The sequence below is a fragment of the Protopterus annectens genome, chromosome 8.part1, assembly GCF_019279795.1.
Source record: "Protopterus annectens isolate FY-2018-M chromosome 8.part1, PAN1.0, whole genome shotgun sequence".
Classification (NCBI taxonomy): Eukaryota; Metazoa; Chordata; order Ceratodontiformes; family Protopteridae; genus Protopterus; species Protopterus annectens.
The window spans coordinates 347,595,018-347,612,116 of NC_056742.1; the positions used below are offsets into that span (position 1 = coordinate 347,595,018).

Here is a 17,099-nt window from a genome sequence, read left to right on the forward strand (position 1 = left end):
CTCCATGAGGGATCTGTGTCCAGGCTGGGGAGAAGGACAGCATAGAAGAAGGAAAGTGGTATCTGTTAACCCAGCACAATTACAAAGATCCCATTCCTACACTTTAAATAATAAAGATTACAGACTACTAGTAAAAATCATATTTTTTTCCTTTGGAGCCTGATCATTTCCAGTTCCATGTACAGTATCAAGTTCACCTAACTCCTAGATGCTGAAATGCAAGAGGATGAAAAAATTAATCACAGTACAATCAATTTTTACATGGAGTTAAAATGTGATGATTTTTTTCTACTACCACTAACACTAGATGCAATTAAAAGTACTACATTTGGAACAAGTTCAGTAAAGACAACTTGGTGAGTACAGCCTGGATCTATTCTACCTGGAGTTTATAATCTGTGAGCATTTTTTATTTTTTCTATTGTCACAAAATACATAAACATCAATACCACTTAAAACATTGTCCACCTTATAGGAAGCACAGTATACAAAACATAGCTATAAAATCTTTTTTTATTGAAAAAAAAAAAATGAAGAACAAAACAGATTATACCATCTAACGTTAAATGACACTTCTGACTTTTAACATTAAATAATTTAAGATGATAGTGTGTAGCCTGTTCTTCAGATAAATAAATCTATTTTTCCTGATCTTTAAGCTTTAAAAGTCTGAACACTGAAAAAAAAAAACAACCACATAGCCATTTTGAGATGAAAACACAGACAACCACATAAAAGTTTCAACAGGAGTTGACAGCTAAGAAATCTGTAAATCTACACCATGTAAACTAGTTACAGGATATACAAATTAAGTATTCTGATCAATTATAAAAAAAAATCTAAGTTGGTCCAAATTCTTGGAAGTCAACTACATTCTTTTAAAGAAAATGAAAATTCTAGTTATAAAAGAACTTAATTTAAGTCAAAATGCATACTAAAGCTGCGGTTTTGATTTGAAGATGACATACTGGCTAACATTTCCCTCAGTGATGAGAAAACAACTCATCTTCCCTTTTCTGTAGCTAAAAATCTTTGCTGATTAAAACAAATCGCTGCGTTCGGCACTTGGTACTGGCAAAAATTCTGCTGTCTTTAGTTATCCAGCTACTGACTGAACCAACATATCTACTTGAAAGGGTCTGTTTGGTGGCTTTGTTTTTGAAACTAAATGATAAGTCAGTTAATAAGTGTTCAAATAAAAGCAACAGTACCTACTTTAAAATGTAATGCACTTTAATTTTGTAGCTTTCCTCTTAAGGCATGACTGAAAACATAAAACTGGCAGATCAACTGTCAATATGCCTGGGAACCACTAAGAAGCACTGTCTGCACTTTTAACATGTATAACCTATATCTCAGTAGCATGAAATAGTGATACATATAATCTGATTAAAAAGTAGTTCCACATTAAAGTAACAGTAATAAAGGAAAATATGCCATAATGATCAATGAGAGGTATTGATGGAATAAATAACAATCGAGTTTTACAGTTTTGGGAAAAAAGAACAAAAAAGTGGTTCAAAGAACACTATTCTAAGAGAATTAAGAGAACTCAAGCCAGCAAACAGCTCATCCATTAACATCAAGTTGTCCACTTTATTTCACAAAGACTAAAAATAAATTACAAGATAGATCAGAATTACAAATAAAGTGCTACAGTCCTTACAGCTCAAGCAAAGCTTTTCTTTTTTTTTTCTGACACAGAACAGTTTATAATTTGACACATAATTCTATTGATGAATAGTTTGCATTTTGCTGTGAAAGCATTACCAGCCTATCTAAATCTTAAGAAACCATGATCTGCATTTTCCTTTTGTGAGAAATCAGAACTCGATGCGGGTAAATTCTGTGCTCACTCCAGCTGCAGAAGCAAAAGAAGAAAATTCTGATAGGTCGATTAGACTGTAAAAATTTTACAAATACAAACAAAAATCATTCACTCTCCAGATATCCTCAGCAATAAATATCTAATAGGAAATGTATTCCACAAAAGTAATAAAAACTAACTGAAGTGTGTCCGAAGATAAAAGTTGTAAAGCCTTCCCAGAGACAACAGTAGCTCTTCTGCAGATAAGTCCTTGTGACAAAACGGCTTGCCACTGGTGCTAAGTGTGGTACATTTATATACGTCAGTCCTTATATAATGGAGGAGAGACTTTAACTAAGATGGTGCTGTTTAAGCATTTACAAATATGTTCTCTTTATCTACCAGCTTGTGTGTACTGTCATAGTTAAACAATCTGAGTAGAAAGTTGTAGGAAGTAAAGCTTAGTTGTAGGAAGTAAAGCTTTCACTGTGCAGTTACAACACTCGGTCTGAATCAGCAGTTCTAATAATTTGCATATATTATCATTTTAATGCACCAGTAAATAATAACATTTGTGTGTGCCTTCTAAATACCAATAATACCAACTGGTGCATGGAAATTAAAAAATATATTTATATGTACACTGTATAAAAAGAAGAAATAAGACTATTATCTTAAGAACACTGATCATTTGTTAGGTGTTCAGATGTTTAGTGTTTCTTCCCAACTTTTCAAAACCTGGTATGTACTAAATATTAATAAAGAAAGATGCATCTAACTTCCTAAATGGAAGATATACATTACCCCAGACATTTGGGGTTATTGCAAAATATAAAAACATGTACATTCTATGTACATCTAATACTTGTTACAATGTCAGTACAGCAACAGTATAAATTTTTGAATCACCAATCATACTAGCTACTCTCGGTGCCTAAATGAATATATGTTCTTTGTAATCAATACAAAAAAGCATATACTTTGTAAAAAGTTCAAGGGTGGCTGTCTGTAGAGCTAGAAACCTTGGCCCCTTTTAAGCAATGTAAAAAGTTTGAGGGTGGCATCTGTACAGCAAGAAACCTTGGCCCCTTTTAAACAATTTGTATTGTATAAAAATGCAAAGCACTGTGAAAAATGAAGAAGCAAGCAAATCAAATTGCACTCTAAATAAAAATTAAGAGTTCCCTTGCATAGCCAACAATACAATGATAGCTCTGCTAGAAATGCACAGGATTGAATCAGTAGAGCTTTATAAGTGCCAAGTATTTTTCATTAAACTCACACAAGGTCTGCCCTCCACTCTTTCTATCTATGCAAAATCAAAATGCACAGACACTGTACAGGCAGACTTTAATTCCATCAAATTTATCAGCCCTCTCTTACAGTCACTCCACAGCTACAGTAGACTTTCCAGTGTTTACTTGTTATATCTCCAAACAAGACACTCAAATTTATGGAAATGGCATCTTAAGAAAAACATCTTAGAGAATTAAGATCTTTCTACAAGGACAGGTGAACTTAGTTTATATAATAAATATTCTTGACATTTACTTATTTACTTGAAATGCACTGCTCCACAAGTAACACAGTTTCTCCGATTCATTTTTCTCTGCTGTTCTCTTCCAGTCTTTCTTTCCTCTTTTCCCACTTTTTCTTTGATAAATTACCAAATGACTGATAGGAAAAACAAAGCATGACAGTAACGTCATACACTGCTCCAATTAGTCATAAGTGTTGACGGTTTCTTTATGTAAAATATTCAGCTTAAACAAGAATGTAGTGTTTTAAGCATTAAGTGCTGAATTTTCCTGTCTGAAAAATGCTGAGCAGTGATACAAACAAAACAAAAATACATTCAGCTTTTGCAGACAATAAAAAACTTCAGCTAAGGCAACAAACTGGGACAGGAATGACAACAGGTTTTTTTGGTCTCCTGGGTCAGGGTTCTTCCACTGAGAACTGTTCCAGTCCTCGGAATGATACGTATGCCTAGAGTTCAGTTACATGCATTGGATAACCTGGAGGAGGTCCTGTTGGCAATGGTATGTTAAGGCGACAGAGGTGACAGTTGTGACACAGAAGGTGATCATCCAGAGGATAACAACGGTGCCCTTCTTCATCATTAAGCTGTAGGCCGCAGTCCTGATAAAGATACAGAGAGAGAGAAGAGAAATTATTAACTTGCCATGAGGCTTTGAAAAGTAGTCATAACATTTAGCAATCTTAAGAATCATACTTATTTTTGTAATGCAGACTTGTGAAAACTAAAGGAAACTGTATTTCACCAATCCCTTAAACAATGAAACACACACACACACACACACACACACACACACACACACACACACACACACACACACACACACACACACACACACACACACACACACCACACACAAACTCAAGGCAAGGGCAAAATCCTCACTACAGTGACTTCATATGAGGAATCCGTGATTCATCCAGTAAGACATTATCACACAAATGCTCTCAGTAGTACAAGGTAATAGGAAGTATGAAGGCTGCAAAATAACCATTAAATTATTACAACCAGAAGTATTACACAAAGTCAGATTTGTTATACTGGTGAAACACAACTGCAGAATTTAACTGCTTCACATCAGTCTCTTACTGCTCAAAATGACTGCTATGAGGGTATACTTAGAAATCCTCAGTTCTCTGACTTCATTCTAATGCCTATAATTATTTTCAGTCTATTACTTTCACCCAACAACCTATAAGTTTATAAAAATATTATTTCTTTCGACTGCCTTATTCTGGTGTTATAAAATAATTCTCCATCCCAGTGCTTTGCTACAATTTGTAAAATGTATGTACAAACACACACAAATATCTACAGTTATCTCTCTCTCTCTCTACACACACACACACACACACAAACACACACACACACACACACACACACACACACACACACACACACACACACACACACACACATATATATATATATATATATATATATATATATATATACTGTAATCACACACACACACACACACACACACACACACACACACACACACACACACACACACACACACACCTGTAAATAAACAGGTAGAATCACATTTGTTAGAAAGGTTTTTGTGGGTGAAAAAAAACAGAGAATGCAGAAATGAGTGACTGCTCATATGAGTGAATCACATATGGTTGAATTTAGTTTTCTACAGTGTAGATAAGTAGGGGTGTGCAGCAAAATTGTTTGAATGCAAAAGTGGTGGTTGTGAAGATGTGCAGCACTGTGTTATTGCTGTTGTTGTGACTATGCAAGTGTTTGTAGGTTAGGGTTAAAGTAAGGGTTAGGTAAAGGGATATAGTTTTGTGTTCTCTGTATTCTATGTCCTTTTGTCTTGTATAGTGGTACTGTTAGGGAAAGGGTTTTTACTACAATAATGTTAGGGTTAAAGGCAGGGGTAGGGTTAGCGTTACTGTTAGGGTTAGCCAACATGAGTAAGATGATGCAGGGGCAAGTTTATCTGCTGCATGAATCTCATACATATGTCAGTGTGGTTTCTGCACCTAGTAAAATGTATTATTTTTTTAGGGGGGGGGATCAGGAGCTAGGAGTCTAGTTTAAAAGACATGGTGTAGAACAATTCCTCCAAAGCAAAAATGGCAGATTGTGTAGCAGAAGTTTTGAGAGGTTCAAACTCCAAAAGATCTATGCATCTTTTTTAGGAGTAAACGGCTCCCTAATTCCTAATATGAAATGTTCTTTCAAGAGGCTGAGAATGTCCATAGAGGTCCTCAGTGTGGAGGAGGTTGATATGTCATCATCACTACAATCTATATCACAGCCAGGAGATTAATGCATCTGATCCATGTATGCCAAATTCTCTTCTTTCTACTCAGAGTCTGAAAAGTCCAGTGAGGTGGGTGGCCTCTTTCTCTTCCTATCACCTCTTAGTCTAGTGATAGAAAGTCCCAGGTATTGGACAGTGCTTGACTTGATCTTTGCAGAACTCTGTACTACTGATCAGCATTTTATCCAGTGAAATTTAAGAGGAAAGCACTTAGACATTCATGTGGTGCTGATCCTCAGACATCCAGCAAAACAGGCACCCTTTCCTGACTTCCCCTACATGCAACTGTGGTCTATTACAGGACATAATGAACTGATATTTGGCCTTCAGATATTCCTGATACAACAGTGGACAATTTTGTTACAATGGTTTTAGGTCCCCAAGATCACTCACTGTGGATGAATGGCAGCTGATGTCTAGTCAGGGGAATGCAGTCTTCAATAACTTTAAATCCTAAGTCCAAGGCCTGGGTTTCAGGTGTCAGCATGCTGTTTAAATTGGCTACCATGGGGCCCTTTATTATTTTTTATCATGGGTTCCTTAGCTGAATCAGCTTCTCCTTTAGCAGACTCTGTCAAAATAATCTGGGCATATGAAGGAAAAGAAGAGGCAGTAGAAGGAACCTTCTGATCTGGAAATGGGTGAAGCATACTCTCTGTGGCCCGAGGGAATACAAAGGTAGTTGGAATAAATGATCAGGCCACAAGAACCCTGAGTGTTTGTTACTCTTTGGTGCCAACCAATACATTTGAATATATATATATATATATATATATATATATATATATATATATGTATTTTTTTAATTTTCTCTAACTTTATATGTTGTTTATCATACTCCTACAATCTCTTTCCCCTTTCTAGAGAATAAGGTCTAAGTTTCTGCAAGAGATCCACCTGCTAAAGTAGTGACAGACCCCTCCACAGCCAAAGCAAGCAGCCAGTGATTGCTTGATGGAAGTCATAACATTAGCAGCCCATCTCAGTTTTGTTAAATGCAGTACAAATTTCATATCCATCTATATCATGTCCCTTTCCACACACACACACACACACACACACACACACACACACACACACACACACACACACACACACACACACACACACACACACACACACACGCAGAAAAATAAAATACTGCAGGTTAAAGTCCTTAGGAGGACGCTGCTTCATACAAGATGTTAGTCATTGTGTAAAGATGCCACTTAAACCTGTGGCAGTAACTAAGGAGCCTCAGTCCTCACCACTGTCTCTGGTAAGGGAGCATCACTGAAAGCACGGATAGAAATACATAATTTCCGCTAAGGGTACACTGGGAACAGGCTCCAAACCTGGGACTGGCACTATATGCTTCACTCCAGGTCCCCAAATCAGTCTTCACACTAGCCACTGCAGAGCATTGTGCCCTAGTTCTAGGTATTTGATACACTCACTCTTAAATATTTGATATTCACACATACAAACACTCTTGGGAAGGACTGGCACGCATTTGCCTGCTATGTCCTCTTTACCAAATTACAAGGTAATGGCTGCCATTAATCAATTACCACAATACCCTTCAAAAGAGGCATTCAATTACATTGGGCAAAATGAATATTGATATAAATGCTAGCATGTAATCCAAGCAGTAAGGCTTTTTGGAGTGGCCCTGCTGTTATAACAATAAGCATAAACACTTTCAGGTTACTGTGGTGCTGCGGTAGCGTTGTCGCCTCACAGTAAGACGTTTTCCTGTTCGATTCTCAGCTAAAGCGTTTTCTGTGTGGAGACATGCGTGAATGGGCGTACCTTCATTGAAGGTTGTGCATCAGGGCTGGCAACTCTGCACGTAAAAATCTACTGCCAATCATTAGCGGACTGGAATTCCGCTGTGGCGACCCCTAACCGGGAAAAGCCGAAAGACACAACAACAACTTTCAGGTTACTATAAGTACTTTCTAAATAACCAGCCACAATAAAAGGTAGTAAAATATTTTATAATAAATAAAATTATTTAATAATATATAATAATAAATACAATTATTTAAAACATGTATACACTGAATAACTGATTCCAATAAACTACAGAGTTTCACCCAGAGGAATTATGGCAATAACACTGTAGGATAGATTTCACACTGATTGTAGAAAAACTCTTAACTAACTAACTATAGTTCCCTAAATATCTAAAGATTAACTGTCCCTGTCTAATCTAATTAACTCAACAAGGCAAGATGATACTCTTACTTCTGCAAGGCAAAATAAGAATATATATGTATCCCCTCTTCAGGCTGTTGTCTGGTCCTCATTGACTGGAAAAGCAACTCCTACTATTTCTGCTGAACAGCTTTGGAAAACTCTGAGTGAGGACTACTGATATGGAAAACAACAACTGACTACTACAACAACTAGTGCAACTACTGAACTTTAACTGATTCAGAACCTGCTTTTATTGCAGAATTTTTTTTAAAAGTCACAGAAAGCTGTTATGAGAATTCTTCTCTCTCATAACAGACTTTAGAAAGTATACAAAACGGTTTACTATAATTTTTGCGAATGTCATTTAGACGAACGCAATGATTTCCGACAAATATTGTCAGAAATCAAAACACCGAGCAACTGAAATATCGAACGGAGCACAGCAATGTCGAATATCGACTTTGCTGAAATGCTCACATCTGCCCACAACTAATAATAATGTTTGTAGGGGGGCAAGTCCCCCTGCGCCCACCACACCCCCCTACTTATATATAAAAACTCCGAGATCGCACTACAGTGAGGGTAAAGGTACATTTCCCGATATCCACTATAGTGCGATCTGCACCGCAATGTTGAAGCTGACAATAGTGTCTGTTCGCTCATGTCAGCTTTGACATTGTGGTGATCGAACTCTCAGTTCGAGAAAATGATTTCCGCACATATTCAATCATCTAATTGACAATCGAATATGTGACAGTAAACCATACAAAACAGCTACTCTGGAGATTATATTCCTTTCACCTCTGGCACACAATGACATCTCATCAAGGTCAGCTGACTGGCATAACCTACTTTCAGAATTCTTTTTTTTTTAAAGATATGTACATTTGGTCAGCTAGAAGAACACTACTTGACTCAGACACCTTACATAAATCAAAGTAATAATAAAAAAAATTTACAAAATTAAATAAACTAAAAAACTTCTATAGCTAGTCATGCTGGCATATATAACACAGGGTAATTTACAATTATTTATAAGTACTTAGAAAACTTCAGCCAGTCATGCTAGCACAGATAACAGTATGTAATATCCTCACACATGGTAACATTTAAAAATGATGCCAAATGGCTATGTTAATAATTAGCTTAATAAACAACTACAGATCTTGAAGAAAAGCCAACACTGTACTTGTGATTCTATATGTCTACCAGGAAATGGAAGTGAATGGCTGACAGACTGACAGAGGGTGATGGCTGGCCATTCACCTTGGCAGCAAAAATAGATGGCGAGGGGTACACTTTACTTTTTATCATTGAATACCATGCAGAAGTGATCCTGTTGTAAATTTCCTTGTAAATTACTAGTTAATGGTCACTTCAACACAGATGTGCCTTTTCAAAACAGCTTCAGCCGGAAATACGTGGCCATATACAGTAAGCAGGCTTTCATTGATATATTTGGCATCATAGGTTAATATACACTGCAGTAAATCTGCAAGTACCAATACACAGAAAATGTATCAGAACATCATCAGCATGCTGATTCACCTAAAAGCATTCACAAAACAGGTCATAGCATAAATACTATATGTTCCAGAAACAGACCTTTAAATTATTAGCAGTAGCTATAGTGCAGTTGACTACAAAATGAAAGAGGAACAAAAAAAAAACAGAGTTAAAAACTATAAATTGTGAGCAATTTCTCCATATAAAGTGATAATGTGACAACAATGATTAGCTAGAAAGAGATGGACCTGAGGCATCACTGACTAGACAACAGATTTAAAACTGGCTTGAGAGACTGATGTTTGCAAATTACTTCTCATATTTAAAATTTTAATTGTGTATGTTTATAAAACATTACTTTTTCAATGAAAACAAGTTTTTATTCTCATCAGTAAGATAGAATATCATTGCCAACAAGAATATAGCTGAAAATTAGGGTTTGTACTCCCAAAATTGCATTCCTACCCATTGAACTTTGGTCTAATGTACATTTTCTAAAAAAAGTAATTGAAGATATAGCAGCTGTGCAAAAATTCCCTACAGGAAGTAATTAACTGGGCAGTTAAATAATATAACAATTATATGTTACACAAAAACAACCTTCTTTGCAGTTTAATTTGTAACCGCCTTCTTTCATTTATAAAGTTTCCGCAAAATCTGTTTGACACTGTGAACCTTACATATTATTGGTATATCATAAAAATGATCATTTAATGTACCTTTGCATACTTCAAATGAGAGATAACACTCTTATACAATTCAAAATTGTAACAAATATATATAAATATCTGATAATATTTTCCATTGAAGGTCTACTATTTTAAAAGTATTCAGCCTTGTTGAAGGTCCCTTACTGTAACAATATCCATTAAAACTTACTTGCATATTCATTTGTTTTGTTTGTTTGTTTCCTTAAGGGGAAGGTTCAAATGGACAAAGCCCTTTGTAGGAGAGGCCTGGGAAGACCGACTCCATATTGCAGACTGCTTGAAATACACAAGTTAACAACAACTTTGACAATAACATTAAAACTGTTCAGATTAGTACAAAAAATATTGGAGACCAAGCCTCCATTTCACACTTCATATGCACTTACTACATAATATGTATCATTTCACCCTTCATATTTTGTTATTATACTAAATATATTTTAACATACTAATCAGCTATAGCAATATCATTCAGTCTCCATCCTTCACATTACACTCCTGGAAGCACATTTTGCAATTCATCCATCCAAACACTTTTTGGCATTTTATTTTTAACCACCATTCACTGTCCTTAAAAATCTTCATTACTACTTCAGCCTGCCCAGTTTTATTCTTTGTTAAGCAAAAAGAGGCATGCTGTTGTTCCCCCACTTCTAATACATCTCACATCTCAGCATCATATTTTGCATACCAAAAGGAAAGGGGGAATCTTGACAACATTTTAGAATACTGACATATATAAATGCCCTACAGATAAATTACATGTTATTTTAGGTAGATGCTGTTGCCTAAAAGTTTTGGGCAAGGTTTGAATTATTGTCCACAATATCGAGTGGCGTTCGAAAGACATGCGTGAATGGTCGTGCCTTCGTTGAAGGGTGGGCGTCGGGCTGGCACCTCGGCACCGTAAAAATCAACTGCCAATCATTAGCGGACCGGAGTTCCGCTGTGGCGACCCCTAACTGGGAAAAGACAAAAGAAGGAGACTTCTTACCAAATACCCAGAAGACATTAAGATATCCTCAATAATCAGTTATTTTGTTTGTTAACAGAAAGGTCCAGATAGACAAAGACCATTCACACTGGAGGTTTTCAGAGAGCATCTCCAACCATATTAAGCATTAGTTCAAGGACAAACTAAGAAGTACAACAATAAACCATCATCTGTTCACAAAATATGACCAGTCATCTGTCATAAAATTAATGACGTACTCATCAAATATACAGAGTCATTACATTTTTGGCATTCACTTGAAGTATGTACATTCATTAAACTAATGGCAAGTACTCATGAAATATATACAGTGATGTTTGTACAGTAAACAATTCAACAGTGTTGCTACACAAACACAGCATGATTTACTATAAGGCATGAAAGACTGTATACAATACCAAAGCAATAAAATGATGGAAAGTTACATTCACAGTACTTGTTGAAGTGAGTTGCCTCCCTGGGTCATTCTAGTTTTCCAAAAATTAAAATAGTTAAATACTGAAATAAAACAACTTATCTGACACAGTTGTGGGTATACAATAGTATGATATATCTTTTGTTGGTCCATTATGGAAAAAATAGGAGTGTGAGGTAGAATTTGAGCAATATGAGGAAGAAACCAATTAGAAGTCATAGAAGGGTGTCCATTGTGTTTCACAACCTCTGAGTAGAGAACTTAAAATGTAATGAGACCTAATGTGGCAGAGGTCACAGAAAGTACGGAAATGTTATAAAATGAGCTCTGGAAGTTGACTGGACTATGTGAGGTATACACAAAATAAATGGCCATGGTTACGCTGGATGAAGTGCAGTTTTTCTGAGACCAACAGACAGTCATGATGCCTATTAAAGAACAAATTTGTGAGATCGGGACAAAACAGCTTACAGTAAAGTAAAGTAAACTGAACAGACCAAGAATTATTTCCCTGGAATGGAAGACAAGGCAGGAAAGTAAAATTTATGGATGTATAGAAGAACTGAAAAGAGAAAAGGGAAACAAGATGGCAGACTGGACTGGTTTTACAAAAGACACAGCTGACAAAACACCAGTAAAATATTTGTCTCTGACAAACTCAGAACTCAAACACTGGAAACTTAGATTAACACTTTTTTAACATACTATAAAAGACAGGATATTGTGGAAATTGCCACAAAAAAGGTAGAACATCTATTGGTAGCTGGAGACCTACATTTCTAGAACATGACTACTCTTAATTGTCACTGAAGAGTTCACAATCTGTAAATGCAATTAAATACTGTAAGTAAAAACCTTTACATTTAAGCTTTCTTTCCTTGCCACTTCAAAAGTATTTGGGGGGGGGGGGTGGAAAATTGCTGCCCTAACCAAGGCCAAATAATGTGACATGTAAGATGAACTACCTCTGAGACCACCACAAATGCAGATGTAGCTGAGTGATACATAGGCAGCTAAACTGTAAAATGTTGATGTTACCAGATTGATCAAGGTGAAATAGAAATATTAGATTTGAATGAAAACAGATTTGCTTATTTGTGCGATTCCTAAAAGAAGAGGATGGTTGGACAGACTGGATAGCTTGTCTTAAAACTGTGCACTGAGTAGTTCCATCGGTATGTTTATTAAAATATTAGGCAATGCATTTACCCAGTGGAGTAATGTAAAAGGCTAAAATATGTTGTTACATTAGATAAACAATTGTTTGTTATAAATACTGTGTGTTCATTATAAAGGACATTATGCACATTTGTGAACAAGCAGTTAAACTCTTGACTGTTAGTAGAATGGGACATTTTGAAAATTATGACTAGTGTAACTCTGACGTGTTTATGATATTAGATCCTGCAAGTGAGTGTTTATGATATCAGATCCTGCAAGTGCTAGGTGTGTTGTAGCAGTTGAATGCTCTGTGAAATTATACTTTTGAATTTGTTTAGAAAATTACAATGTGTGGTGCACTCTAATAAGGAGATTTCTGCAATGTCATACGACATAAGCTGGTCTCCAATAATTAGAGATATAACTAGGTCAACTGGTGCCCTAAACAGTCCCCAGCCAGTGCCCTCCCCCAACCAAAATCAAGGACTCCAAAGAACATCCTCCAAAGTTCAGGGAAAAAAAAAATACTTGCTCCATTTTACAGTGCTTAAAACACACACACACACACACACACACACACACACACACACACACACACACACACACACACACACACACACACACACACACAAAATCACAGTCAACGCAGATCAATGCAGATCATTTCAATGCCTGTGATTTCACATCATGAACACTTAAATTACTTCTAAGAATGCATTCATGCCCAGCCACCCAAGCTCCCTTAACATGTGGGGACCAAGTGGCATGTCTTCTGCAGTGCCAGTCGGACCCCTTATCCATCCCAGAGCAGCCACCCCTTTACCCTAACCTACTTGCAGCTTTGCCAATAACCATTTGCTTTTTTTAAATTCAGAAGAATGGAAATAAATGTTTTTATTGCACACTGCATCAAAGGTATCTGTATTTGATGTTATTAAAGTTGTTTGAACTTTAAGAATGTTCAAAGGAAGAAAATTCAAAAACAGTTTACTAAACTGTTATTTATGAAGGATATTTAAAGAAAATTACACACAGGTTTGTATGTTTATAAAATGTTACTTTTTCAGTGAAAGTAACTAAGTGTTTACTATCATCTGAATAACACAGTAGGTTTTGAAACACATGAGAGCATTAGACTATCGCTGATTAAGATAAGATGATATATGAAGAGAGTGAAGTAATGAACCTTTGAAGGGAAAACACGGAAGTACAAAGCTGATTTGTAATTGCATATGGTAAACAATTAACAAGTCTGATACGCAAGAGTTCAGAAAAGCAACATAAGTGGGGTACATAAGGGATGATATTATGGGAGCAAAATTTGAGTTATAGCAAAAAGGGAGAAATCATGACATACATGAAGCTGACACTACTCCATTAAAAATGAAGAGTTACGATTGGGTATTTCGTATTATAATGCATTTACATGTTCTCAACATGTATGCTAAGATTTTATCTCTTCAGCCTCATTTTGATCTTCTCTCAAGGTGAATTTCTTCACATTCATACCGTGAACACATGACAGTTTGGTGATTGTTAGAAACCCAGTTATGATTTCCTTTATTACAGGACCTATTAAGTCAAAAGTTAAGAGAATGATTATAACGATAAGAATAGAAAATTTGTACCAGATCTGGTGGCATACAAAGCCCTGATAACACTTTAGGAGGCTCAAGTTCAGTTAATGGCTTGGACACTTGACAGTGCTGTCAGGGAGGAAGAGGATACATATCCTTTGTGGGGGAGGGTGAAGCAAGACATACTCAATTACAATCTCACATGCCAAGCAAAGTAGCACCCTTTCAACCTTCAAGGTAAATCTAGACAACTGGATAGAAAATCTCAAATTATCTCATAGTCTCTCTTGTCTTACCGTTAGAGGGATCTTTTGAATTTTTTTGGTTCCCCTTGTTCACCCTATAGCTCTGTATACCAGTATCACAAATCCATTGCTGGGTCTATCAACCTTTTCCACACCCCTGGACTTTCACTGTATGGGATGAGGCCATCACAGCACTTAAGGATATCCTGGGGGGGTCTGGCCATCACACCATCTGCTGGGAAAGTTTTGATTTATGCTCTACCCCATTTCATACCTACCCTGAAGTCTTTTGATTTCATCTGAAGATTGGGCACAAAATGAGGATGTGCTGACAAGTAGCCATGTCTCGCTGGAAGCTCAGTCACTGCCCCCACCCTAATTCCTCTTTAGGACTACACCCCCCTTCATTCTTATATCCCAGGTCTCCACCAAGGATCATGTGGGAAATGCCCTCGGGACTCCTTTCCCGGAGATGGTAATGCCCATCCCACCCTGTCGCTCAAATCTCTAACAAAACCTGAGTCAGCTGAGCTGTAGTCAGGGCTTTATCCTTCTCCTCCATCAGCCCAGCTGAATATGGGTCTTGGACTAGGCCTAGAATGGTCTGCACACTGACTGCCTAGTACTTACCTGTCAACCTAAGGATTTATGAGAAATAACACTGCAGTGCACAACTTGTGGGTGGGCTTTCACTCACAAAGCCAGAATCTGGTAGTAGCCCTCATTAGCCAGGGCATGGCAGAATGCCTTAGCAGTGGAAGGTACTGTTGGTTCCTGCAGTGAGGCAGATAGCTCATCTCCTCACCTCAGTTAGGTTTAGTTTAGAGCATACTAAATGACTTAATTGCCAGGATGTCAGTGAAGGTACAAGCAGCCCTCACACCTGTCTGCATGATGGTGTCCCTTTGGGAGACTCTCATTTATATATTGTTTGTAGAATGAATGGGCAGAGTCCTGTTGAGGTAGGCTTAATGATTAGAAGTCAGAATCAAAAAAGCAGCTATACAGAGACAGACTTTCATTTAGAAGTGTTAATGGTCCTACTGTCACAGTGAGCAACTAATTGGCATCAATGCACATGAAACTGGAATGTAGAGACAATGGAGTTTGTGAATGCTGAGACAAAAGGTTTGCATAATTTGGGGCAACAGTTTGTAGCTTCATTATAGCTAATCAACTCACTTTTAGTGGACACTCATTTAGTTGATTTTTATGACCCCTTGATCTTAACAACGATTACAAACTAGGTTTGAGGGGTTCTGCCATCCTACCGCACCCGCCTTAATTTGTTTATATGTGCGTGTGTGTGTGTGTGTGTGTGTGTGTGTGTGTGTGTGTGTGTGTGTGTCTGTGTATGTGTGCATTTATATATATCCAAAGAAAATGTTCTACAACAGTCAACTAAATGAGCCTTTTATCTAAATACGAGTCACTGACAGCAATCCACTGTTTAGATGTATCAGGTACTATGCCATGCCTACATGAGAAGATGAGGCAAGTCAGGCAAACACAGTTTTTGTAATGAATCACAAAAGTGTGGAAGGAATGTACTTCTAGCAGTCAAGAGTACTATCTTGTTAGAAGTTATTTGTAATTTATTAAGGAATAAGGTGGTTTAATTAGAACATAGAATGCCTGCATAATTATAATTTGCCTTCTTATGTGCTTTCCTTTTAAATTTCCTATCAAGCTTCACGCCTAGATTTTATTTATTTATTTATTTTATGTTTGTTAACCAGGATAGTCCATCTGGGTGTAAGCCCATTTTCAGCGAAGTCCTGGGGAGAAAAGCTCCAGATGTACAAGTTACATAAGTATTAATATAACAGAAAAAGTAGATTATTGTAATAATAGAAATTGAAATATATATTGGCATCAGTGGCATCTCATTAAAAAAATCAGAGGATGGTATTATGAGCGTAGTTACAGAGCATACAGTTTTATATTATTACATAGTAAGCACTTGAAGGAAGTTTAGTTCTGTTAGGTTAGTACAGAAAGAGGAGAGGGGGGTTTGAAGAGACAGAGATTTCTGGCAAAATTAGTAGAGGTTAATAGGTGGTTACTGTTCTACGGGGGATATGGGTAAGAAAAAAGACATACAGGAAATGTATTAGCCAGCCTGGATTGATGCAGAAACAGGTCCAGTTGTTATATAAATGGTCTTTTAGCTGTTTCTTGAATTGAGTTGGATTTGTAATATTTAAAATTTGTTGGGGAACTGTGTTCCAGGTTTTAGAAATATGGTGGGAGTAAAGTGTATCCTCAGCCTTGTTGTTGCTTTTGGAGACTTGTAGGATGACTTTGTGTGTAGAATGTAGTTGTCAAGTTTTACTATATTGTTGGAGTAAGTGTTGCAAGGCTAGGACTCTGCCTGGCTGGTATATTAAACTGTGAGTGAAAATGGGTTGGGTGTTGGTAAGGTGTTGGGGAAGTTCTAACTATTTTAATTGTTGTAGGGAGGAGCAATGATGGGACCTATGTGGGGCACAAACTTAGCTATTTGGTTGTAGCAGGATTCAAGTTTGGTAAGTTCAGTTTTGCTAAGTCTGGTGAGGAAGGAGAAGCATAGAGTAGAGTGAATAGGAGGTGAGTTCTGGCGATGTCTAGTCTTGCTTGGTTAAAGGCTTAATGCAATAGAGAGAGCCAAGTTTGATGTGAGTTTTTTAATGGCTTGAG

The 17,099-nt window shown here is 36.8% G+C and overlaps 1 protein-coding gene across 1 annotated transcript in view; it reads right to left on the reverse strand.

The window, feature by feature from the left end:
• Positions 1 to 495: 495 nt before the first annotated feature.
• The window catches only part of LOC122810344 (WT1 interacting protein), a 1,063,629-nt gene continuing 1,047,025 nt past the window's right edge, over positions 496 to 17,099 (reverse strand). The window contains exon 8 of the mRNA XM_044081920.1: positions 496 to 3,949. Coding sequence (XP_043937855.1) covers positions 3,797 to 3,949 — 153 coding nt within the window. The 3' untranslated portion in view covers positions 496 to 3,796. The remainder of the gene's footprint in view (positions 3,950 to 17,099) is intronic.